General features: G+C 46.0%; 1 protein-coding gene across 1 annotated transcript in view; it reads right to left on the bottom strand.

Moving 5' to 3' along the window:
• LAMC1 (laminin subunit gamma 1) overlaps nucleotides 1-26,547 on the bottom strand; it is a 922,342-nt gene that overhangs the window by 46,172 nt on the left and 849,623 nt on the right. Inside the window, exons 23-25 of the mRNA XM_069641408.1 lie at nucleotides 17,176-17,325; nucleotides 16,853-16,967; nucleotides 8,127-8,326 (exon numbers count right to left, since the gene is read on the bottom strand). Of these exons, the coding sequence (XP_069497509.1) occupies nucleotides 8,127-8,326; nucleotides 16,853-16,967; nucleotides 17,176-17,325 (465 nt within the window). The remainder of the gene's footprint in view (nucleotides 1-8,126; nucleotides 8,327-16,852; nucleotides 16,968-17,175; nucleotides 17,326-26,547) is intronic.

Here is a 26,547-nt window from a genome sequence, read left to right on the forward strand (position 1 = left end):
TTGCCAGTGCACTCTGTGGGTCCACCCCTACGGCCTTTGAAAGCGACGCCACCATCTCGAGGGAGGGAGACGATTTTGCCTGGTGCACTTGGGCTTTCACGGAAAGGCTGGGTACCTTTTCCTTCCTGGTCGTGTCAAACCCCTTGTCCTGCTTGGCCTTCTCCTTTGGGGTCTTCTCCGGATTCTCGCTCAGCTTCCCCGGGGTAGCTGACTTCCTCTAGGAAGACTATCCAGAGTGGTGGCTGGAGATTGATGTCGATGGTGCCCTGACCGTCGCGGGACCCGCAGCAGCGGCGACCCCGACGGAAGTGGACTTGCGGTGCTTGTCCTTGTGTTGGGCACCCTCAAAGGACTTAGAAGCCCGCTAAGGTTTTCCGGATCCGGTGGCATGCTCCCGGATGCCATCCAGGGCAGAAGACTTGGACTGCAAGCATGACTCCAGCGGTTGGTGCCAATCCCTCAACGTGTGTTTTGGGAAGCCACAGCAAAAAACGCACAATCTTCCTCCTTGTGCATAGGGTGCAGGCAATGCAGGCATTGGAAATGCTGGTCATCCATGTACACATTCCGCAAACCGCAGTCGAAGCAAAGCTTGAAGAGGGAAGCACCGTCCTTCTCATCCGACATGATCCAGGCAGTGTAGGCCTGAAAAATCTTCTGGAAGCCTCCAAGAAGAATACTTGATGAAAATAGTATCCAGGTGGCTTAGTGTCGAGTTGATTGGTCCCACCAACTCAAACGGGAGAAGTCGTCCTTGCAGGGCTTCTCTGTCGAGGTGAATTTAGCGATTCGGACCTGCAGCAGGGCTTCATCGGGCAAACCAACGGTCCAGGAGTTGCAGAAGCTGTCCTCTTTAAGTTAGTCTTCGGTTCTTTCGTTCCAGTGGTCGAGACTGCCTTTCAAGCCAAGAGACTCGCCTTTTATTCAGTTCTCTCCCATTCATTCCAGCCTAGCTGCCACTCATCCAGCAGGGTGGCTGTCCTTGCCGGACAGTCAGCCAGCCAATCACGCCAGAGTGCATTTGGGCCTCCTAGGAGACTAAGCACAGGGGGTTTCGGGCACCTCCCTCACTTCCTGCCCTCCCCAGACACCCCGCGGTCGGGAAAAATCATGGTAGTTTGTTGTAAAACCACTGCCACCAGCCATTTCGAGAGGAAAGGGTAGCATTTGACTGATCCATGAGTATCTAGACACAGGGGATACTAAGTAACCCCTCCACCACTCTATTGTAGGATAGAGTGTGCTGGGTCTAGGAATTTAAAAAGACTGGTGAAGTCAATTTCACTTTACTTACTCTGGGAAACAGTAGTTGATCCCAGAGAAGGTATTTAAACCTTGGGAAAGCCTGAAACGTTTTCCCTGTGCCACTGCACTGAGGGTGCTGTGTGACACATGAAAAGATGATGCCATTGGAGTTGTCTAGAACTCCATAACCAAAGAAAATACAAACAGGAAACAAACAGAATTAAAAGTTCAAAGTCCCAAAGTTTAGCAAAACAGCGGGAGGGCTCCAAGGTGGGAGGAATTGCACATTTATGAGAATTCTTCCCAATAGGAAGGATGATTGATGGAGCACACTGGCTCGATTGGCCGACGTATTGCACATCTATGGCAGGTAATCACCACAGATGTGTTGCTTTGGAAAATTTTCAGCGTCTGGGTCAATACGCTGTCCTTGAGGGCCTCCGTCGAGCCGACGTCACCGGATGTTTAAGTAGGACGCACGACACCCGTAGCCTCAGTTGTAGTTTTTTCCCAGAACGTGTGGCACCAATCTTCTGCCAGAAGGACTACAGAATGCCTTGCGGAAACGAAAGTCGCAATCGCATAAGAAATTCTGTAGAGGGGCAGGTAGGGAGGGAGCGATGTGGAATACGGAATATCCCATCGAAAGAACGTTACCAGGTAAGAAAGTAACTTGTTCTTCGAAGGGATTGGTTCCTGCGACGTATTCCACATCTATGACAGACTCCCAAAGCAGTACCAACGTATGGAGGTGGAAAAAGAATTTAGAATTTTAGAATGCCCAATCAAATTGCAAAATAGAGGACTGCCTTAGCAAAGGCCACATCTTGCCCATGGACAGTATCCAGGGAGTAGTGTTTGACAAAAGTATTGACAGAGGCCCATGTGGCTGCTTCACAAATGTTACGAATGGGAACACCCCTCTGCAGAGCAGTGGAGGCAGCCACACCCCTAGTAGAATGTGCCCTCAAGCCTACCGGAGGGTCCTTACCAGCCAGACGGTAGCATTCCGAGATGGTCACGATAATCCATCTGGACAAGGTCTGCTTAGTAACAGCTTGACCCAAACGCCTTCCAGCGTATCCTACAAAGAGCTGATCGTCCACTGACCCGGGACATGCGTGAGATGTAGAAGCTTAACACTCTCCTAGGATCCAACCTATGGAGCCTCTCCTCTTCCTTACCAGGCTGCGGAGGAGGATAGAACACCGGAAGAGTGACCTTCTTCCGACACAACCTTTGGAAGAAAAGAAGGACGTACCCCAAGGACAACTCTGTGGAACATGGAACACCGTGAAAGGTGGCTTAGTGGATAGTGCCTGCAACTCTGCGAGTGAGTAACCGCAACTAAAAATACAGTTTTAAAGGTCAACAGTGTCAAAGGGCAAGAATGTAAAGGCTCAAACGGAGCTCCTATGAGGAATTTTAGAACCAGGTTCAAATCCCAACCGGGCACCTGGAAAGGCGACGGTGGGAACACATTAGTGAGCCCTTTGAGAAACTGGGAAATCAAAGGAATCTTAAAATAAGAGCACTCTTCCGACAAGCGCTTAAATATGGACAGCGCCGCCAGGTAACCTTTAATGGTACCCACTTGCAGGCCCTTGTGGGCTAATGAAAGCAAAAAAGACAGAACCACAGGAATGGCACATGAAAAAGGATCCACATTCTTAACCTTGCACCAGTCGCAGAACGTTCTCCAAAGGCAACGGTACAGGGACTTTGTTGCGGGCCTTCTGGCCGAAAGCAACACTTCCATCACGTCTTCAGGGAGGTCCCAATCCTTATACCTCAACCTTTCAGAAGCCAAGCATGAAGGTTGAGGGACGTGACCTCTGGATGGAGAACCTGACCGACCCTCTCCCATGGAAGATAGTCTTGGTAGGGAAGACGGTGTGGAGGGCAGATGGACATGTCGAGAAGGTCCAGGTACCACGTTCTCCTGGCCCATGCCGGAGCAATGAGGATCATTCGGGAACCAAACTTCCGCAGCACTTGCGGAATGACGGGGACTGGAGGAAACGCGAACAGCAGTGGGAAGGACCACTCCACTACGAACGCGTCCCCCAAGGCTCTTCCTCGAGGAAATTCCCACGAGCAGAATCTTTCGCACTTCCGGTTGACACTTGTGGCGAAGAGATCCACTTGTGGGGTCCCCCTAAGGGCGAAGATCGCCAGGAGAATCTCCTGAGCGAGCTCCAACTCGTGAGAGACCGTGCTCTGCCTGCTCAGAGCATCCGCCGCCACATTTTCGTCTCCGGCCAGATGAACTGCCGAGATCGCAATTGCCTGCTGGATGGCCCAGAACCAGAGCTGCATCGACTCTGCACAGAGGGAGAGACCCTGTCCCCCCCCCCCCTTTTTTGTTGAGGTAATGCATGGCCACTGTACTGTCCGTCAGAATCAGGACATTCTTCCCTCGCACAGACGGCAGAAAAGCCTTCAGGGCTAGCCTGACTGCCCTCAGCTCCAACAGATTGATATGGAGTCTGGACTCCGACAGAGACCAACGACTGCTGACTGTCAACTCGTTGGCATGAGCTCCCCCTCCCGTGAGGGATGCGCCCGTCACGATAGTCACCTCCGGCCTAGGTAGCCAAAATGGAGCCCCCCCCCCCCCATCAGATTGCCTTCGACGGCCCACCACAGAAGATCCTGGGCGACCGAGGGCGGCACCTGAATGGGGTCCAACATCCTGCCGGAGGACTGTGACCACTGCAGCTTGAGAGCCCATTGCAGCGATCTCGTCCGCAACCTGGCCTCTGGCACCAGAAGAATGCAGGATGCCATGAGGCCGAGCAACCTCAAGAACTCGAACGCCGGGAGGGTCTGGGCATGTCAAAACCTGTGCACCATCTGCAGAATGCGATGAGCCCTCACCTGGGGAGGCGAACACTGCCCCAGGGATGTGTCGAGCACTGCTCCGATGTACTTGAGCCGCTGGGTAGGTGTCAAATGGGACTTCAAGTTGAGTGAGAAGCCCAGCTTGTGGAGGGAATGGCAGGTGACCGACAGATGATCCAGGACTTGCTCAGGAGAGCAAGTCGCCAACTGCGAACCTCAAGTACTTCTGTGCTTGGGATGAATCGGCACATGAAAGTAAGTGTCCTTGAGGTCTAGAGACACCAACCAGTCCTGAAGTTGAAGGGTCTGGAGGACGAGAGAGAGTAACCATCTTGAACTTGTCCTTCGTGAGGAGATTGTTCGAACCACGCAAGTCCATGATGGGTCTCAATCCCCCAGTCTTTTTTCAGGATCAAAAAATATGGGAATACCATCCCTTGTCCCTCTCCGCTACAGGCACCAGTTCTATGGCGCCTTTCTCCAGCAGGGATTGAATTTCCTGCGCAAGGAGCGGATCCAGACTCTTCAAAGAGACTCCCTGGTGGATTGTCGTGAGGCCTCTGCTGGAAAGGAAGACAGTAGCCGCGGGCTATGATCTCCAGAACCCACACATCTGAAGTGATGGCATGCCATTCTACAAGATGCTGCGTCAGCCTTCCCCCAACCGGCGAACCATGGCACATGGCCTCATGATTGAGCTGAAGCGGCTGCGGCAGTACCTGAGGGCAAAGAGGCAACTGCCCGAGCGGACTTTGACACCTCGAGTACTCCGTTTTCCACCTCTGGTACTCCTACGGTGGCCCTTTTGACTTGCAGCTCCCCTCGATCTACCAAAGGAAGAATAGTATCGAAAGGAACGACTTCGCTGCAGCTTTGGAGGTCTGCAACCTCAAGGCTCTTGTCAGCCTTGCTGCCTAACAGATGTTCACCATCAAAGGGCATGTTGAGAAGTCAGGCTTGTACGTCAGGAGCAAACCCCGGCTTCTGCAACCACGCAAATCTGCGCATCACGGTGCTCGCTGCCATGGACCAGCTGACAGTCTGCCATGTCCAGACCCGACTGAACGGATTCACACATGGCATCCTTGCCATCCTGAACGAGGGCAAGAAAACCATCCAGTTCCTACCCTTTGGGAATATTTTCAGCTGCCAAAGACACACAATTCCACAGAGTGTGAGTGAAACGTGCTAAGGCACACATGGAGTTGGCGGTCTGTAAAGCCATACCCCCTGAAGAAAACACTTTCTTCGCCCAGCCATCAAAACGTTTGTTGTCCCTATCAGGAGGGATGGTAGGGTACGCCGCCTGCTTTGCTGGGGCCGTAGCCGCCTGCACCACCAAACTCTCCGGAGTGGGGTGCGTAGTCAAGTAGCAGGGGTCGCTACTGGCTGGACGGTATTTTTTTCGGCAACGACTTGCTCACTGCCGGGAGACTCTCCGGAGCAGTCCAAGCCGCTGCCACCCTTCTCTGTAAAGCCATATGAAATGGCAGCACCAGGTCAGTGGGCAGACCTTGGTCAAGGATATCCGTCAGGTCATCCTGCAGAAAATCCACTGGTGGCGCAGACCACCCCAAGTACTCACTCACCCTCGACATGAGTCGTCTGTATGAAGATTCAGCATGCGTACCAGGCTCATGCCTGCCAAGCTCAACCTCAGGGGAGGTATCAAGACCACTGGCGTCGTGCAAAGACTGACGCAGGTCTTCCAACTGGCTATGACCAGATAACAGGTCATCAGGAACCAAACCTTCCTCAGACCCTTCAGCCACCTCAGAGATGTAATCCAGAGGCTGGAATAAATCCGTGGATGAGGGCACAGAAAAAGGCTCAAATACAGGCCTTACTGACTTCTACAGGGCCTTCCTCAGTATATCCACCGATGTACGGGGTACCTCCGGTAAAGCCTCCATAAAAGGAGTCGACAAAATCGGCATCGAGAGTGGCGCCGGTGGCTTCGACACAGGCCTCGAGGGCGGTGCCCCGAACGTGTCCTTCGACGGCCTTGGCGCCGATTACTTCCTCAGAGGCGGAGCCTCAAGAGAGTCCCTCGACTGACATAGCGCTGATGGCGTCAACGTCTTCTTAGAAGACCTCACATGCTCTACTGGTCTCAAGGGCGTCTAGGACCGGGACCTCGAGTGGGCATGGCTAGGGCGATCCACCTTGTCCGACCGCGACCTCGAAGGTTCCCGGTGATCGCGCCGACCACCCGAGCCCGAAGGCATGCGAACGGTGGCCCTTGTGCGTTCCTCGCCGGCTTCTCTCGAAGGCGTGGACGGAACGGAGCCCTGAGACTCGAAAATCGCCATAATTTCCTTACGAAATGTGTCCCATTCCGCAAGAGAGGAATGCTCGGTAGGACAAGCTACCCGCCGTCTGGCAGAGTCCTCAGACGAGGAAGGGGACCGGTGGTGGCGCTTCCGCGAGTGCCTCGAAGAGGCAGAGGAATGGCTGGAACCATTCCGGACCGAGACCCCCTGGCCTTACACCGACGATGCGGAGAGTCGCCCCTTGAATCGTCGGTCGAAAGCCCAGCGGATTTAGACTTTCGGGGCTTGGAAACCCTACACACTGACAGCTGCTTCTTTCGCTCCTGCAAGGCCTTCGACGTCAAAGACTGGCATTCGTCACAGTCATCAGTGGCATGGTCCTCGCCGAGGCACCAGAGGCAGACGTTGCGCGGGTCCGTAAGTGACATCTTGGAACCGCAGTCCCGACACTTCTTGAATCCCGACCACGGGGTAAAAGAAAAAGACATAACTTCACAAACCAAGTTGGAAAAACTAATAGAATTGGAAGAACCGAGGCGCGCCGAGATCTCCGAAGCGAACACGTTCGCGGAAAAAACAGAACCGAGGCTACGGGCGTCGTGCGACCTACCTATAACATCCAGTTACGTCGGCTCGACGGAGGCCCTCGAGCACAGAGTATCGACGTAGGAAATTTTCCGAAGCAGCACAGCTGTGGTGATTACCTGTCAGATGTAGAATACGTTGGAGGAACCAATCCCTTCCAAATACAGTTTAACTCTACAAAAAGCGAAAAATGCAGCAAAAGCTTGGAAAGCGAAGCACGAGGATTCCCAACACTTGAACGTGCAGTAAAAATTTGAAGATGGCTGCCTTGGGAGGGGCGTAGGTAGAGGGCAGTCATTGGCTGGGGGCAGTATGACCCAGAGCTCAGTGATTTGTTTATAGGAAAAGGACAGTTCAGAAACAAGGAACCAATCCCTTCCAAATACAGTTTAACTCTACAAAAAGCAAAAAATGCAGCAAAAGCTTGGAAAGCGAAGCACGAGGATTCCCAACACTTGAACGTGCAGTAAAAATTTGAAGATGGCTGCCTTGGGAGGGGCGTAGGTAGAGGGCAGTCATTGGCTGGGGGCAGTATGACCCAGAGCTCAGTGATTTGTTTATAGGAAAAGGACAGTTCAGAAACAAAACTTTTTTCTTTTACCGAGGATTCCCAGCCTGACTGGGAATACTCATGAGCATGTGAATCCATGCCAGACCCCATGCTGGAGAAAGAGGAATATTTGCTAACATCCAGTGAACCCAAAAACAAAATATATACTGGAGGTTGTTGAGACAAAAAGCTCACTCACCACTGGAGTCAAAAATATCCTCTGGAGTTATAAAAATATCCCATAGAGTCTAGCAGTAGTGCTGGCAGGCTCAGGACAGAGGGAAAGATTTGCACACAAAACAATCTCCCCAATACCAACCCCATCCCAAGGGGGAAAAAAATTTAAATAATTTAAAATAAATAAAGCTTTGGAAGTTGGTGGGCCTGTTAAGGATGGTCTAAACATGGCTTGCGCATGCAACCAATCTTCTATATGTATCTAAGAGACAGAGGTGCCATGTAAAGGTGCTCCAATACAACATATTTCAGGAGGAATACAATATTAGGGTGGCTGGGAGGGAGGTAGAATGCATAAGTACATTAAATCAGGCTGGTATCAGAAAATTGTTCCTCACTCTGCTGCAAGCTAAGCAGACCAGAGAAGATGAATTGCTCATCCAGGCATTTACCTTTTGGACGGAGTTTGCTATCTTCTCTGCATCCTCTGCTCTCTTCTTAGCCTCTCTGGCATCAGCCGCAGCATTTCCCAAGGCTATCTCGGCCTGTCTTGTCTTGTTATTGGCATCTGCAATGGTCTGGTTGATGGCTGGTATCTTCTTTAAAGCTTCTTCTGCTGCAGTCTTGTTGTCGTTTACTCGCTTATCAAAGTCTGTAATATCAAAGTCAACCCTTTTCATTTATTTTTTTAAACAGGATTACAAATGCCAAAATTATATAGGCCAACAAAGCAGCAATAAGGGAGCATTTCAATATCCATCCTAAGACCACCACTACTAGAGTTCCAAATGGGCAACTGTAAGATTGATTTCTAAACTCTGGCCTGGTGGCCATAGTTTAGGAGGTCATCCTAGTTATAGTGAACAGGGGAAACCCTCAGAGTTTAGCCAAACCAATCAAGGTAGAATGGAGAGTGGTCAAGGATAAGTTTCAGGAGAGGCGGGTGGGGAGAGGAGGTCCACAAGGAGTACATGTTAGGACAGTGTTTCTGAAGTCCAACTAAGGGCTTAGTAAAACCATTCAACTGAGACAGTAGCAGACTCCACTCTTAGTACAATGCTGTACCACATGAGTTCATAGTATCGTAGACAGAGCAGCCAGGCTCATCTTGGGAGGGAAAGAGGGTGTAGAATCTGTACAAATGAACATGTAATACCACCAACACTATGTATTGTAAAAATAAATGGTTTAAATACAAGTATGTCCAGATAAATCTATGGGTCCATAAGTACTATTACACATTATATGTAATCACAATTAAAAAAAACACAACACTATGCACAGACCAAAGCATAAACCTTATTTGGAACACCTAACAGTACTTCTAGGGAAGTCAAACCTTTTCATACACATTCAGTATAGGTCACACCTATTCTTGGAGAGTAAAAACTAATGGTTACTTTGAGATTACGTTCAGTAATTCAAGGGTAGTAGACCCTACCAGTTGTACAGTGACACTCGCTAACAAATCCCAAAATCAATTAACTGGATAGTATACGTTTTGTGAATAGTGGAACACCTATCCCAGGTACAGTAAAAACCTACAACTACTTTTGAGATAAGACACATTTATACTAGGAGAGTAAAACCTAAGGATGTAATATTCAATTACAGGTGCTTTTGAGATCAGTAAAACACAGATTGAGATAAGCAGCAAACCTTGTAACTTATATTTGGATGGCTCCCAGCTAACCCAAGGTAAGTAAAACCCATATACTTTTCTCCATCTCCCAATGAAGTCTAGGTTAGATCTTTCCCAGCAATACATGTTAAACTTATGTACCCCCAATGAGGGACAGCTAGAACCAAAGTCAAGGTGTTAGAAGAGAATGCAGAGAACCAGGACAGCCAAAGTCAATTTGAACAATGTCTATGGAGACAAGGCACTTCCTTAGCTAGCTCAGGGTAAGCAAAACCCAATGTTACACTTTACTGAATTACTTATTATTCGAGGTAGGCAACAACCTAATGCAGACTTATTCTGGGACAGGGTAACAGCAAGTCAGGAGAAGCAAGACCCAGTTGGGGGACACTCCTACAATTATCCTAACGGGAATAATCTGGTAAAACCAACACATTACTTTCGGGAAGAGGCACAACCAAATCACAGGTGAGTAATATACCATCATAGCTGAGATTCTATTAGAATCTCAAAACGGTTTCTAAGGAAAGAAAGATGTTAACCATACTTTACCTTTGAGAATGGTGCATCACATATCCAAGTTAAGCAAGTACTTTAACTGTTAACTCAGAGTTAGCTACCAACCAACTCTATAAGTAAGTCACTTTTAAACACTTACTCTTTTCTAGGCAAGAGGCCCAAACCCTAAAAAAGTATTTCCCTTATTCTTGAAGCAGGAGTGTTCAATGGCAGAAGGGAGGCGACTAGTGACCAACAGACACCGTCAGAATAGGTTCTTAAGTCGCAAAAGTCAGAGTTCCTTAGGAAGACTGGGCAAATAGGTGAGTACTTTACTTCTAGTGTTAGAAGAGGGTTCAGGGGTTTTGCAAAAGACATCCCAGCAGGATCCTAGCAGTGGGACTGGGTGCACTGGACAAGAGACCTCCAAATCACAGAAAACACCCTACAGCTACACAGAAGTACCAAGAGACTTGAGGTAAGTACATACCCAAGCCAACACAGTACCCCAGCATTGAAGAGGATTTTGCAGCAGGACGACTTCAGGATCTACAGCCAAAAACCCTGTCAGTGGATTCCTTGTCGTGGTGACTGAAAACAGGACCTTGGGAAGGGACTTGGCAGCAGGGATCGATGGAGAAGGCTCTAGGCAAGGTTTTCCTCTTGGCTAAATACGGTTCTGTGGATTTGGCGCCTTTTCAAGTAGCACAGAAGACAGAAAATTGCGGTTGAATTCTCATTGTTACAAAGGACCAGCACTATGTTGAGGGGCCTTTTCGGACTCGATTTGTGTGTCTGGAGATACACCAGGATGCCCACGAGGTTTCAGCGAGATTCGGGAGACTGTGCACCGCACAATGGCTCGCGGTCCCAGGATATTGGGGTATGGCAGCCCTGCAAGATCGCAGCAACGCGTGGGATGGCCTAAAATGCAGGTGTTCTTGAGTCTAGTGGGTCTCACCAGGCTCTAGGTCATCGTTTTCGGCAGGCTCTCCGGTCACTGGAAATTGTCTGCACCGCTTTTCCTTCATCATCCTCTACGGTTTCAGTTCCAGTGGTCGACTTGTCTTCAGCTTCCAGGTTTGCAGTATTTAACAGGAACTACAGCAAAACTTCTGCATTTTCTCCCTGCATTTTACAAGGGGAAGTTTGATTGTCGAATCAGGACAGCCAGCCCCCCACTGGGATTGGTCCCCATTCAGGCAAGGCGTAAGACAAAGGGCTGTGGAGTTTTGGACTCCTCCCTTGCTCGCTTCCTTCCTTCCTTCCTTCACAGATAGCCTGTTATGTTACCAAGTCTTGTAGAGCACACGGTCACCCAAAGGCATCATGGCGCTAGAGGAGAGTGAGAACAGAAGCACAGAAGAATCACAACAGGTATGTTTTTACCTTCTTTCTAAACTACAAATAGTTGGACTTTTTTTGATAACAAACAGGAAGACAATTGAGCAAAACAGCAGCAGTGATGGAAAACGCCTGTCCACCCACCCGGTCGCTAATATTTAGGCACTATGAGCTTCTCCATCGTGGCTGAGCGAAGACTACGGACGGGGTGGTAGCGGGAGAATTTGGGTTGGAGATATTCTGCTCCTTGGCCATGAAGGGCCTGGAGAATGATACACAGGGCCTTAAATTCCACCCGCTGAGCCACCGGGAGCCAATGAAGTGACCTCAAAACTGGAGAAATATGAGCACCATACGGAGTATCAGTGGCTACCCAGGCAGGCAAATTTTGGAGCCTTTGTATTCGTTTAATCAGGTTCTTGGGTTGGGGCAGATATAGGGAGTTGCAGTAATCTATACGTGAAAGTACTGAAGCTGCTACCACTGGGGGGTGCAGTGGAGCCGGAATAGGAGGCAGTACCTTCCTCAGTATTTTCAACTGGAAATGACCAGCCTGACATACAGCAGAGACTTGTTGATCCATGGACAATGAAGCAGACAGCACGACGCCCAGGTTTATAACCTTTTTTACCGGAGGCGGCAGTGGTCCCAAAGAAGGAGGCCAAAAGGAGGACACAGAGTGGGATCGGGAGGATAACCCACCACCATCACCACAGTCTTATCGCTGTTCAGCTTGAGCCAATTGTGGTTCATCCAATCTCCAACGGCAGCCAGGCACCCCCGCAGGCACGACACTTCAGACCGATCCAGGTCTAAACAAATCAGTATCGGAGTGTTGTCTGCGTAGGAGTAGCACCTGACGCCGAAGGAGCGGATGAGACACACAAGGGCCCAGATGTAAACGTTAAACAGAATCGGCGACAAGGAGGAGCCTTGAGGCACTTCACAACTGAGGTGACAATGGGGGGGACAGAAGGGGAGGCATAGAGGGTTTGTGTCCGATCCGCAAGGAACGATTGAAACCAGGCTAGCACCTGCCCTGATATGCCAAATTGGGCAAGACAGGAAAGCAGGATGGAGTGGTCGACTGTATCAAAAGCCGGTGAAAGATCCAGCAGACTCCGGGCTGCCACTCCCCCAGTATCCACCAGCCTGGTCATATCATCCAAAACGGCGACCAGCACGCTCGCCGTGCCTCGAGCAGGACGAAACCCACATTGAACAGGATCTAAAAGATTAGTAGATTCAAGAAAAGTAGATAGCAGGAGAGACACCAGTGATTCTAGGAGTTTAGCCAGGAAAGGAAGAAGAGAAATAGGACAAAAATAAGACAGAACAGCAGGATCCAGGGTAGGTTTTCTTTAGGAGAGGGATCACCCTGGCGTTCACAAGGGATAGAGCCTGTCTTGAGGGAGTCGTTAATGGCTCTCGTAATCTCAGATGAGAGAGTAGGGGCAAACTCCTTCATGCCCCGAAGAGGGATGGCATCTGAGAGGGAGCATGACTTAATTTTCTTGATAGCCGACAGAAACATTTCCTCCGAAAAGACTGGAAAGCTTGCCCACTGCTCAGACTGGAGCCTGTGCAGGGAGTCCAGGGCACTCCCACCAAAGATAAAAATCACACAAAGGCATTTCCAACCTGGATGTCAGGGGAAGGAACAAGAAAGGACAACAAACACTAAAATGGTGAAAAAAGATGACAGGGGCCATTTTGGTGAACACAGCCCACGGAAAAGGTGCACCAAATTAATACAGGCATCACTGCCACCAGCCATTGAAGGTAAGCTTGTCCCTGTAACAGAATTGTTACAGCTTTAGTGTAAACGGGGTTACATTGTATCTCCCCAGCACTCCACATAAGGTGGGGTGTGCTGGTTTCACCTAACAAAATGTAAAAGGGATTCAAAGATCCTTTCTACCCTTGGGAACTGTAGTTCTCTAGCCACAGAAAGGTAAAAGGGGAGCCCCTAGGGCAACCAAGCAACAACAGGCACCTATTGCCAAAAAGAGAGATGTTAAAGAGTAGAACTTTAAAAAGACACTATGGAGAGTCAAAAAAATGACACCCGTAAAAAGAGTAAAAGATTCTTTGAGTGTGGAAAATGATTCCCACTCAGAGGTATTAAGGAAAAATAACCCACTAGTAAAGCTAATAGTTCTGGGGTTGACCCAGGTCATGAAGAGTTACCATTTCTATGAAAATCTTACCCAACGCAAAGATTATCCACTAGCTTGACTAATTCTGAAAAGTAATTTCAAAGTTTACTTGAATAGTTACAATCAATTGCCTTTTTAAATTTTTAAAGAATGCTTATTTAAAACTGATGTTAAATAACTATTTATTACCGAGTGTTACTTGGCTATTTGTATTTACAGATTTAATTTGTACAGCGCTACAGTTCACATTTACCCCATGAGAGAGATCTGGCTGCTCAGTCACACAACCAACTTGTGTAGTACAGACGTATACCAAAAGGTGTGTTACCTAATACCAAGCAGATAAGTGTTGTGTAGTCTCTCACAGTGCAACTGCATCAATTCTTACCTAACACTCACCCTAAGTTGCCCATTATTTCCTAGAGTGATTGTGTCACTTAATTGTTTTTAGGGAGTAGGTTGGTTGAAGGTGTGCTTTAACTTTGGTTTCACCGATCTTGCAAGACATTTTACTACATTTGCAGTCAATGCACATTTTTTGTTGCCATTGGGGGTACCAATGCTTTTTTTTAAAATCCTGTTCCCAGCCATAAAGTGACAGCAGTTATAAAATCGAAACGTAAACTGCTTTAAGGTTACCAGAAATTCCCAGCCTCATGACTGGGAATATTCAAACATGTGAATCTATGAAAGCTCCAATGCTGGAGAAGTGCACAAACCAACCCTGCCTCAGGGCAGCACACAAAGGTTTTTTTGGCAGCCAGCCAATCAGGCTTTGCCCTAAAAAACACTGAATCACTGTTCCACCCACACAGGATTGGTCATGTCTGGTGCTCAGAACTAGGGTAACAGTTTAAACAACTCTAGAGTGAGCCTACTACAGCACAACTGCCATTTTAGGCATGCCTAATGGTCCACACAGGCAAAGGGATGGTCCAAAACAAAATGGCCGAGAGTAGCACTTTAAAATATTAATTGGTAACAAATGGCTTCCACATTGGTGCATGGAGCTTCTATTGTGGTAAAAATGGACTGCACCCTTGAAGACAAAACTAAATTATAGCTTCCACCAACCTACTCTAGAACACACTTGCAAAGTGATGGGAAAGCACAGCGTTAGGGAGAATTCTCAGAAATGTGCTAATTCCTCTCTTCCTTAGGGCCCCCAGCTCTTTTGCTGGACTCTAGGACTTTATTTTTTTTACCTGGAGAGAGCGAGACCCTTTTCTGTGATTTGGACTCTTTTGGTTGTGGAGTCTGAAACTCCATAGGCATCATCGTTTACATTGTGGCACACAGCACTTTCAGTGCAGTGGCACAGGGAGGTCTTTCAGAATTCCCAAAGGTTTAAATACCTTTCTCTTGGATAACTACTGTTTCCAAGAGAAGTGAAGTGAACTCGACTTTACTTACATTTGTAACTTTCTAGACCCAGCACACACTATCATACAATAGGGTGCTGGAGGGGTTACTTAGTATTCCCTTTGTCTAGTTTCTCATGTAACATTTTTATGTTACCTTTACTACAATTAATGGCTGGTGGCAGTGGTTTAATTTGAACTACTGTGGTGTGTTATTACTGCGGGCTGCGTTTGCAGCTGCAGTAAAGCACCCATGGGTGCCATTTTTGTCAAAATGGCCTGGTCCTCTTATTCCGCCATTTCTTGCTGGAAAGGTCCTTCTTGAGATTTACTCTGCGCGCCAAACCAGGTTTGGTCCCTTTGTTGGCTTTGTCTTTGGCGGGATTCACAAGTGAAGCCCGCCTCTGGTGCCAGGGTGTCTGGCAGGGGCAGGAAGTGAGGGAGGTGCCCGAAAATCCCTCTGCTTAATCCCCTTGGTTACAGGAATGTACCCAAAGGTGATTGGCCAGCTGGCTGTCTGGCAAGCAAAGACACCCTGCTATGTGATTGACAGCCAGGATGGATTGAATGGGAGAAACCGGCATAAAGGGAAAGGCTTTTTAGCTTGGAAGGCAGAGTCGATCACTGGACAAAAAAATCTGAAGTAGTACCTGGAAGAGATGCCTGCTGCAACTCCTGGACAGTTGGTTTGCCCGGTGAAGCCCTGCTGCTGTGCTAAAGCTCTGAACATGCCTCAACTAGAGAAGCCCTGCAAGGACGACTTCTCCCCTTGAGTTGGTGGGACCAATCAACTCCAAAGTGAACTTGTCTGGACATCCTCTCAGAGCTGGCTGTTCTTCCTTGCTGCTGCAGGAACCGAAGTGCCAGGGAGCAGAACACCAGATTGGAGTGCATCATTTAAAGTCGGACCTGAGCTGCTGGAGGATCCTCCAGACTCCCAGGAAGCAGGACTGCCCAAGCCTGAGCCATCTCAACAGAGTGTTGGACCCCAGATGCGAGGAAAGTCCAAAGTGGTAGCCGAGAACCGCAGTGGTGCTATTTGCTGAGACGCGAGCAGCTGAAACCACGAAGTGCCACTGACTTGAAGTTTGTCCTTTGCTGTTGCTGACCGTCCCATTGCAGTGCAGGAGTCCCCAGAAGTCCTCCTCTTGTCTCCACAACTGAGGCCCAGGAACAACAAGATCTGCAGAGCTGCACAGGAAGAGAAGCCAGCTGGAACTATTTCTTCTAAGCAATGGTACTGTACAGTCTAAGAGAACTTACCACTTGTTGTGTAGCCTTACTTGTTCTCAGTTGAGACTTGTCTTGGTTGCTTCTGTAGAGTTGCTTGCATCTTCTACTCCTCACAAGCCTAACAACTTGTGGGTCTACATTGATTCTTCTTTTCTACAAAGACTTTAAAACATTGTGCAAGACTTTTACTTACTTGCAAGAAGTGCTTCAGATCACCCAGACTTTTGCCCAATTGACTTTGGCCTGGCCTGGCTCCCTGAATGACTTCTTCCCTCTGACTGTGTGTTTTTCCTTCCTTCCAGGAAAGGATTAACTTACTTAGCATTGGGGGTTCAAAAGTACTTACCTGCTTCAGAGTATTAGTGTGATCTCTGGTTTTATTCTAATAACCCCTTTTCTTTGACACTCGTAACAGTATTGCTCTAAATGTATCAGTGATATATTAATGTCCACAGTGTCCTAGCTATTTAAGTCACCTGAGGGTGTTTGTGCCATCCCAAATGGGTACTTGCTGATTTAGAGAAACTAAGTGTGCATTTTGGAGTCTATTTGTGTGTTACTGTTATATTGCCCCTTCTGAAGAAGGCTTATTCAAACTGACTGTTAAATTAATAATTGTTTCATCAAGAAACCTTGAGTATAAGTGTTTATTTGGATACTTGTCACTGAGAATCTCTAACTACCCTACTGCTCACATTGACCCCTCTTGAGATAAGCCTGGCTGCTCAGCCACACTACCAACCTGTGCAGTACAGACCTATACCAAAGGTTGGGTTCCTATTGCCAGGAGGTCAAGGATGTTGTAGTGCACCCAAAGGGTACTGCACAAAATCTTGCCTAACACACATGGATCAAATTGAAAAGCCCTGGTAGCCACACGTCCTGCTAGGAAAGTACATCACAAGGTTTGTAGTGCCAATCTCATTTCCCTTCTTCCGTACCTCTCAAGTTATTAAGAATGTCCGTGGCTTCTTGTAAAGTGTGTCTTCCCTTCTTGGCAGCTTCTTCGGCAAGCGCTTTCGCAGCATCAGCACGAGCTAAAAGCTGGTCAGCAGTCTGAAACAAGATGCAGAAAACACAAGGTATGTCACTAGATGCAACCAGCTATTATCCTCAATTATTTTTACATCAGTTACTACAATATTTCTATTTTTTCTCTATAGCAGCCAACAGTGCTTAACAGGCATTCCTGAGATTAAATTAGTCCGTTAAGTATCTTAATTGACTCAAGAATGTGAAGGCAAAAAAGCACAAGATAACTGACCTGTTGCTCAGTCTTTCCTTTCTCTAGAAGGTTTTTCACTTCCAGCTCTTTGCCTTTCATATCTTCTCTCAGGTCCTCATAATCCATAAGCTTCCTGTTTATTAACTGATCCAGCTCTTCTGCTTCCTTCTTGATTTTATTTGCTTCATTCTGCATAAGAAGAATGAGGAAAGAAACATCACGTTAACTTACATGAATTATTAAATGCAAGTACCTATCCAAAACCTATATTATGCACATTCTCAGCATCTTATAAACTTGACATTTCCATTCCAGGGACTATTAGGAAAACTTTATTTTTGCAACGTTCACCTATGGATCCCCATTCTTTTCGATCCGGTATTGACTTTTTGAAGGGACGGAAGCCCTTCAGCTTCAACTCCCTTGTCGTTTGCTCATTTATGTTGAAACTGATCAGTCTTTTAGACTGTCAGTACTAGGAAACGTTCCCGTTAGGCAGGGTTTCTATGCAGTACGCTCTGTGAACACTACGAACAACTCTAAACAGTTTTGGTATCGTGTTGAGCAGCCAGGCTTATATCTCAAGAGGGGTCAATCTGAGCTGTAGTGGAGTTAGAGATTTATTCAAATAAACTCTTACACTCAAGGTTTCTTGAATAAACAATTATGAATTTATCAGTCAGAATAAGCCTTCTTTAGAAGGGAGCAATATAATAAGATACCTTTTTGGGATGGCCCACAGACACCACCTACACCCTCAGGGGACTTCAATTGCTAGGGTGCTGGGGAAATATATAATATATATAGATTTATTTAATTAAACACTGAATATCAGCCATAAACAACCCAAACATACCGGCAATCGAGGACAACAATGAAATTACTTTACTCAAAGAATTGGAAAAGTTACAGAAGATAGAAATCAGTAAATGGTGGGAGGAGCATTCCTTGAAAAATTATATTGATGTCGTAAGAATACCATGAGGTCTAAGAATTTTAACCATTCCCTCCTTTGAAGAACAGGACCCGGAAATGCTCCATGAATGGAGTGAAGCGACAAATGCACGCTCCAAAACTTTTCTAAAGATATTAAAAAAGGTATACCCTGTCTATGCCGGCATAAAATATGCCGGCATAGACAGGGTTAAACTGTTAGACAAAATCCAGGAAGTGGAGGATAAACTGAAACTGATACCTGAAAGTGAGGAGGCAAAAAAACTAAAAAACATGATGAAAAATATGGCCAACTATGAAGAAGAAATAAAACAGAGGAAACAAAGGAAATTCCTGAGAGATAAGGAACAGTCAATGATGGTCAAGAGATGGAATCAATCGACTTTCAAGAGTTGGACATTAGAACAGATTGGACAGTCAAAAGCAAACTGAAACAGAAATCAAAGTTCAATCCAATGGCTAACACCGCCAACAACATAGAAGCGTTCCAAACACTGGTAATTGAGGACTTAAAAAAGCTCAGACGAAACAAAAGATACAAAGAGAGAAGCAATTTCACCATGAAAGACAGAATGGCCCTTAATGAACAGTGCAACCTGACAAACTGTGTGATTAAGCCCTCAGATAAAGGACGAAACATTGTCCTAATGACTCGTGAAAATTACGTTAAAGAGGCATACAAACAGTTAAATGATCAAAAATGCTGTGGAAAAAAATCAAACAAAAGCATTGGAAGAGAAGGTAATGAAATTTGCAGTAGGTTGGGAACAGAAAGGCATACTAACTTAAGAAAATTGCAAATTTCTACGAACGACCAACTCCATCACACCAACCATATATTTTCTTCCGAAAATACATAACAGTAAAAAACCACCGGGAAGACCGATCGTTTCCCTAGTGGGTTCAGTGTTGGAGAACATGTCGAAATTCATAGATGAAACTCTTCTGCCCTTCGTCTCCTCATTACCTTTTTATCTCAAAAACACAAAGGATTTTCTATTGCGAGTTAATATACCCTGGGAATCCAACTTCATGATGGCAACCATGGACGTGGTGTCCTTATACACGTCAATTGAACATAATTATGGCAAAAAAGCTTGTGAAAGATATTTAAACACCAGGTCCCTCAACTATCTGGAACACACACAAATGATTGTAGCTATGATTGATCTCTGCCTCACTAACAACATCTTTGTTTTCAATGAAGAATATTTCAGGCAAATACAGGGCACGGCTATGGGGACAACATTTGCCCCATCCTATGCCAATTTGACTATGGGGGCCTGGGAAGCTACAGAAGTTTGGACAGAACAGAATCATGAGTTTCCTAAAAATGTGGTTATCTGGCTTCGATATATAGATGACTTATTTGTAATTTGGAAAGGGACAGAGGTTGGTTGGAATGATTTTGTAAAACATCTGAACCAAAATGTGAACAACTTAAGATTCACAGAAACACACAGTTATTCGTTCATAACTTTCTTGGATGTTAATTTAAGAATAGTGGAGCAAACTCTAACGTGTGAATTACACAGAAAACCCACAGGATCAAATTTGCCACTACACGCTAAAAGCGGGCATCCTAAGAGTTTGATCTGGAGTGTACCATATGGTGAATTCATAAGGTTAAGAAGAAACAGCACAACTTTAGAAACATACGATGCAGAAAGCAAAATCACAGCAAGAGGATTTCGACAACAGTGTTACCCTAAAAAAGTCATTGAAAGAGCGTATTTAAAAGCCAGAAGTCATGATAGACAAATCTTCTTGGCAGACAAAGAAAAAGCTATGAATAATGAGAACGAGGAAGTACGACTCATACTCACGTATGATAGCCAAACCACAGAGGTGAAACGTGTGTTACAGAGACATCGGAAAGTTTTAACAATCGATAAGGACATTGGAGGCCTGCTGAAAAAACATCCAGACATCAGTTACAGAAGAAATACTTCAATCAAGGAGAAATTGGTCCACAGTTTCATGGATAAAGTAGCAGCCAAGGACACGAGTGCCTGGTTGACCAATCGGAAGAAAGGTTTCAACAAATGCACAAGATGCAATATGTGTAAATTTGCAAAGAACTGCACCACCTTTGAGCATCCAATAACAAAATCAACTGAATATATCAATGAAAAAATCATGTGTGATACTGAATATGTAGTATATATTCTGATGTGCAAATGTAAAAAGTGGTACGTGGGCAGTACCAAATGCAAATTAAAAATAAGGGTACAACAACATGTGAGAGCCATACAAAACAAAGATGCCAACTATCCGATGGCAAAACATTTCACTGAATGCCATAAGAGCAATACGGACAGTTTTGCTTTCTTTGGTATCCATGCAATTGAAAATGGCCCGAGAGGGGGAGATCGAGAAAAAAAGCTCCGACAACAAGAAACCCGTTGCATCTTGGACTTTGAAACAAAACAACCGCAAGGCCATAACATAGATTAAGAACTATACACTTTCTTAGGGCACTAGTATAAGCATTATCATATACAAAACAACCTGGCACTTTATACCAATAAGGACTGACTGATATAAAGTGTTTTCATAAATGGGTTTTAAAAGTGAAAATCCATTATTGTTGTGTATTTTTAACTGCACTTTTTTGCTAATATGTTGTGTATTTTGGTTTTTTTTATGCACTTTTTTTATATTAGTCACCGTGTATGTTTTATTCTGGCTATTGTGAATGGATTTTACTGCAGACTAGAGACATTGAAGAAAAACCGGGGAGGTAACTCAGTGTAAGAGTAGAAATAGATTTCTACACTGATTTGAAGTTGAAAGCACGAAGCACTTTATGATAATCGGAGGCTGATATGCACTAAAGCACTAGGCCCTTTAGTAAGCTGCTAGCACTAGGCACTTTTTCATGCACTATGCACTTTAAGTACAAAGGCACAAGGCACTTTAAAGAGATTGTGCAGATTGAACCATGTTGAGGGACTTTAAGGAACTAATGTAATGGATTTGTTGGTTGGACAATTTATATTGAGTGAAAAGTATATCCTTAAATGATTACTCAATCATGGATTAACGTAGCTTAACTTTGTAGGGATTAAGCCCTGTTCAGAGATGTCCGCCAGCCGTACCAACACAATTAAGTCCCCTCCTTTATGTTCATGGTCGTTGGATCCCCTTGTCCCATTTCTATGTCTGCAGGCATGTTTTATGTATTTAAACACTATGGTGGTAGCACTTGGGTGTTGTGAGCAAGCGGCAAGTAACGCTGCGATACACATCGACTTTTCTGGGAAGCTACAATGCTGTATTTTAACGAATAAAGAAGCCTTTATAGATTTGCTGGTCACGGACTGATTATTTAAGCCTGGTATGATGGAGTGCTCCTCGCATAACTGACGTTCAGCCAGTTCTTTTGAATGATATATATATATATAAAAATACTTGATTTAACAGTGTTTTACCAGTTTTTACAAGATTGGTGGTTTTAATCCTTTCATTCCTAATCTCTTGATTTGTGTCCTTTCTCTTTCTTTTATTTTGTTTCAGTCTTTGTGTTTTCTCACTTTATTTCTTTGTTTGTCTGTATTTAGTTATTTGGTTCTGATTGATTTTGTTTTCTCTTGATCTGTGCGTGCTTGGACCTGTTCGTTGTTTACTAGTCCAAGTTAAGACTCTCCAAGTAGTTTCCTACTGCCATCACTGGTTTCCTGTTTGCGCCATTCATTAAGTAGGTCCACCAGTAGTCCTCGTCCAGACTATAGAAGAGTGTGAATAAATGCCCAAGGTGAGTCCTTCTGTTAGAAGATAATCCCGTAAAAAGAAGGTGTCTCAGATTCAACTGCGTTTGTCTAGTCGCAGAATTGACATGTATTTTTCTTGGTTTTGTCCCTTATTCCCAAGATTATTGGTTTTCAGAGCGTTTAGCCGGGCTCTCATGAAGATTGATCGTAGCTTTTTGTTTGGAAACTTGACCAGATAGTTTATTGGTTCGTTCAATTTTTGGGTGTTGGGTGGTAAATGGGTTGTAAGCTTGTTTCAAGCGGCCTGCTCCAGAGTGTTACACCAGTCTGTTTCATTGAACTTTTTCGCCGCTTTTGTTGGATTATTCTTTAGATCCTCCTCAGAGCTTCCCATTTCTTTAAGGAGCCTGAGGTTTTTACCAACCCATGTTGCTTTCATTTTGTTTGTTACCTTGTTCATTTCTTCATGAATGAGCTTGTGGATTTTTTGATCCGAGTATCGCATTTTTCTGAACATTAGTCAATTGAGGTCCACTTTGCCTTTCAATGATGTAAGGCTTAGTTCCCTTCTGATTGATGCCACTTGTGTGGAGGTGGGAAGACAGTATTTTCCTCCAAAATGAGCCTTCTAGTTTGTTCCAAACCTCCGGTGTTATTGCCGGCATGGCTTCGGCTCCGTAGACTATTGCTGGGACCACTTGATTTATAGGTGGTCAGTGCTGCTTTCAAAGAAAAAGAACCAAAGTTTTTGTCCAACAGCTTTGTCTGGATTGTCAGACTTTTCATTTTGAGTTGGAGTTTCTTGTATCAGTATTTCGTGTGGGTTGTTGCTGATAGTGACCCTTAAGCATCTGAAAGCTTTGACTTTTTTGAGTCGCTTTTCCTCTAGCCAAGATGCTCTTTCCTTTTTCCTGGCTGTTTTCTCTAGGATCATCACTTTGGTTTTGCTTGGGTTGATCTCTAGGTCGTTCAGTCGCAGATACACGTGTAGGTTGTCCATTTTCCTTTGTAGACCTACCACTGTTTGGTCAATCAAGATAATATCGTCTGCATACAGCAGTCAGCTAATTTTTTCTCTACCCACTGTTAGTGGGAAATCTCTGGTGGTTTTGAAAGTCCCCTATGTAAGCCTGGTATAGCGCGGGGGCAAGTGGGCAGCCTTGTTTTACACCTCTATGTGTATGTATGTTCTTCGAGAGGAGACCTGCTCCACTAAGAAGTACTCTCATAGAGGTGTCTGTGTACAGTTCTTTAATCAGAGCCAATATTGATCCCGGGCAGTACCATTTAGTTAGCTTTTGCCAGAGTTTTTCTCTGTTGACTTTGTTGAAGGCTTGTGAAAGGTCAATTAAGGCCAAAAAAAGACACGAGGAACCTTCTAAGACTTATCTTTCAAATGCTGAGGTGCATTTCCTCACTCATGTATTTTGATGTCTGTTTTACATTTCTGTTCTTTGATTATGGAGTTTTAGATAACTCCATAAGCATCTTTGCATTTGTATTACACAGCACCTTCAGTGCAGTAACACAGGGATGCCTTTTTAGACTTCCCCAAAGGTTTAAATACCTGCTCTGGGATAAAGTACTGTTTCCCAGAGAATGCAAAGTGAAATTGACTTTACTAGTCTTTCCAAATTCATAGACCCAGCACACACCAACTTACAATGGAGTGCTGGAGGGGTTACATAGTATCCCGTGTCTAAATACTCATGTAGCAGTCAAATGCTACCCTTTCCTATGGAAAAGGCTGGTGGCAGTGGTTTTACAATGAACTACCATGATTTTTCCCGACCGCGCACACCGGTAGCTATAAATCACAGGAGCCATGTTTTTCAAGATGGCGCCTTAAGCCCCTTTGTTTAAACAGGACCCAGTCTTCTTTTTTCGCAGTTTCTTTTTGGAAAGGACCTTCTAGTGTTGGTCTCTGCACGCCAAACCAGGTTTGGTCCCTTTGTTTGTGTGCCTTTGTCGGGCTTCAGGACTGAAGACCGCCTCTGGCACCTGAGTCTGGGGTGGGCAGGAAGTGAGGAGGTGCCCGAAACTCCCTGTGCTTAGTCTCCTAGGAGACCCAAATGCACTCTGGCATGACTGGCTGGCTGACTGTGCAGCAAAGTGGGGGTCTCTAAGGTGAAGCGAGTTAGCACATTTTTGCGAATTCTCCCTAACATCCTTTTGTTCAGGAAGGATTGTATCCAGACTATGGCCTCCTGAAAGAAATGCGCTGCTGAGTTCTGGTGGTAATATAAGACCTGGTGGTCCAAGTCAAACGCAACCGAGAGGTCTAAAAGGAGAAGTAAGGCTGATTTCCCCTGTGTCCCTAAGCTTGTCGATTTGGGCCTTTAGATCAATTAACGCTGTTTCAGTGCCATGTTGTGGCTGAAGTCCTGATTGGCGGGCTCCTAGAAGCTCGTTGAGCTCCAGGTACTTCTGTATTTGGAGATAGGCCACCTTGTCTAAGATTTTGAGAAGAAATGGCACTGTTGCGATAGGCCTGTAGTTCGTCGATATGGTTGGATCTAATGTCTTTTTTAAGGAGAGGGAGTAGTCAGGACTCTTTTAGGTTACTTGGGATGGTGCCTGAGGAGAATGAGGCATTGATTAACCTCGATATGAAAGGTGCTAAATCTCTCGCAGCATCCTTAATTATTTGGTCTGGGCATTTATCGCCCTGGCAGTTCGAAGGTTTGAGGGAGAGGACAACTTTTTCAACCTCGAGAATAGAAATTTTAGAAAAGCTAAAGCGGAGTGGAGGTTTATGAGTGGGTACGGCGGTTTTGTTAGACGAGGTTGTATTAGTTAAGGTGCCTTTTTTTTGCGATCTTGTCCTGAAGAGTGGTGACTAGGGTTGTAACGGTATAACGGTATGCCGGTATACCGGTATAAACACTGAACAATTTCATTATGAATAAATAACCGTTTCCTTGTTTGTAACGGTATACCGATTGAAATTCCGTTTTTATGTTTTTGTAGTGCACTTTGCAATGAATGCAATTGCAAGCTGGGCTGGCTTCTGTGTTCAGCGAGGGACTGGAGGAGGCAGAGTTTGCCCGGGTCCAAGTTGCTTGGAACATTCCCGAAGCACGTGTGACTGAGTAAGTAAGACAGTTCACTGGGCAGTGCTCACTCTGTTCGGGCTCCATAAAATCCCTCATTTAATTAATAAAATCCCAGCTCCTTTAGTCCTGCACTCACTGCGACAGGCAGACCCGTAACCTGTGGATTCGCAATCAGGCACAGCACAAAAAGCAAGGTATGTTTTTTCTTAACTGAAAGATTTACGGTCGGCCTGCGCAGTGTTACAATAAAGGGGTCCCTGAGGCTTCCTCGTCCTCCTGAGCCAAATAAACAGAGCATATGGGGGGGGGGAGGGAGGAGGTAGGAGGGATAAATGGAGCAGCAGCTTGGGGGCGCACTGGGCGCCAGAGGGGAGCCGGGGTAGGCGGCCCCACCCCTGGCTCTGCCACTGTAAACAGAATCGTTAAATTCAGTAATGGTGACACCTGTTTCGAGCGCTTGGAAGCAGAAGGAATCTGCCATGAAGCGTCGCAAAAGAACGTATCTCCGATTGCGCCGAGGATAATGGGGCATGCACGTTACGTCTCCCACCTTTAAATGGCAGACTCTTTGCTTTGCTATTATTTGTATGTGTTCTAAAATGGTTGTTTCCAGGAAATGCCATTTTTAGCCTTTCACTCTCATACTCTGGGCTCTGCCCATCTCCAGGCCACTCTGGCCTGCTTTTGCCACAAGTCGTTCTGAGCTGTACCTGTTTCCTCAGTATTAGCTCTGAGTCGGCCGTGCAAACCCCCAGGTCGTGATATTGTCTGTAGCGGATAATGAAGCTGCCCGACGGTCTAGAATGTTGGCACACAGGCTTCCAGTTATCGTAATCGGCATATTTAATCCAGCTCTCGGGCTGCGATGCTCACTGAAGCGGTTACTGCTCTTCAGACTCTGCCTGAACCTAACAGAAATGGTGGATGGCGGATGCCAATGCCTGCGGTAGGGCGTAATATGCTAGACAAGGACATGCATTCAATGCTCCTTCAGAGGCCGGTGTATAGTGCTGGCAGAAGGAGTGTGCTGCGGACAGCATGTATTGTTTGGGTCCCGTTCCCCGCCCCATCTAGCAGTTTGCAAGTGCAGACTATGCTCGGCCTCGTGACATTTTCATCACCATACTGGAAATCCAAAGCTGTTCCGGATGGGGAAGTCTCTGATCTCAGCTAATGTACATTTTATATTCTGCTTAAAATGACACTTTGAAATGCCTTTGCAATATTGGTTTAGCTGTTTACAGTTTGGTGATCCATGGTACAGGGCCCCAAGACCACAGTGCAGGAGACTCCTTCAAACAAGCATTGCTAGAAAAACCAACTAGGTACCATGCCCCGACAGTCTGTCAAATTCCTGCTTAATGTGCCTTAATGGCCACGAAAATCTAAATGTTAAACGTCCTTCTCCAGGCTGGGGGAGTGAATGCTTAATGACTGCCCTCCCGTCTTCTTTTGATATGCAGACTTCAATTGAGATGTGAACACTTCTTTGATCTGCTGCTTGTTGTCAGTGTGTCTGCTGTGAGGGTGGGTGGAAAGGGAAATATGGCGCACACAAAAAGCGGCCACGCTGCTTGTAGCATTTGGGCCCTTCACAAACTTTTTCCCATATTGGCACTGCCGTCTCTGGTGTGGTGGGCAACTTGTAGAGGTGGTCTGGTAACCTTTTGAGCCTCCTCCTGCTGACC

Source organism: Ambystoma mexicanum, chromosome 1q (genome assembly GCF_040938575.1).
Source record: "Ambystoma mexicanum isolate Mex_15411 chromosome 1q, UKY_AmexF1_1, whole genome shotgun sequence".
Classification (NCBI taxonomy): domain Eukaryota; kingdom Metazoa; phylum Chordata; class Amphibia; order Caudata; family Ambystomatidae; genus Ambystoma; species Ambystoma mexicanum.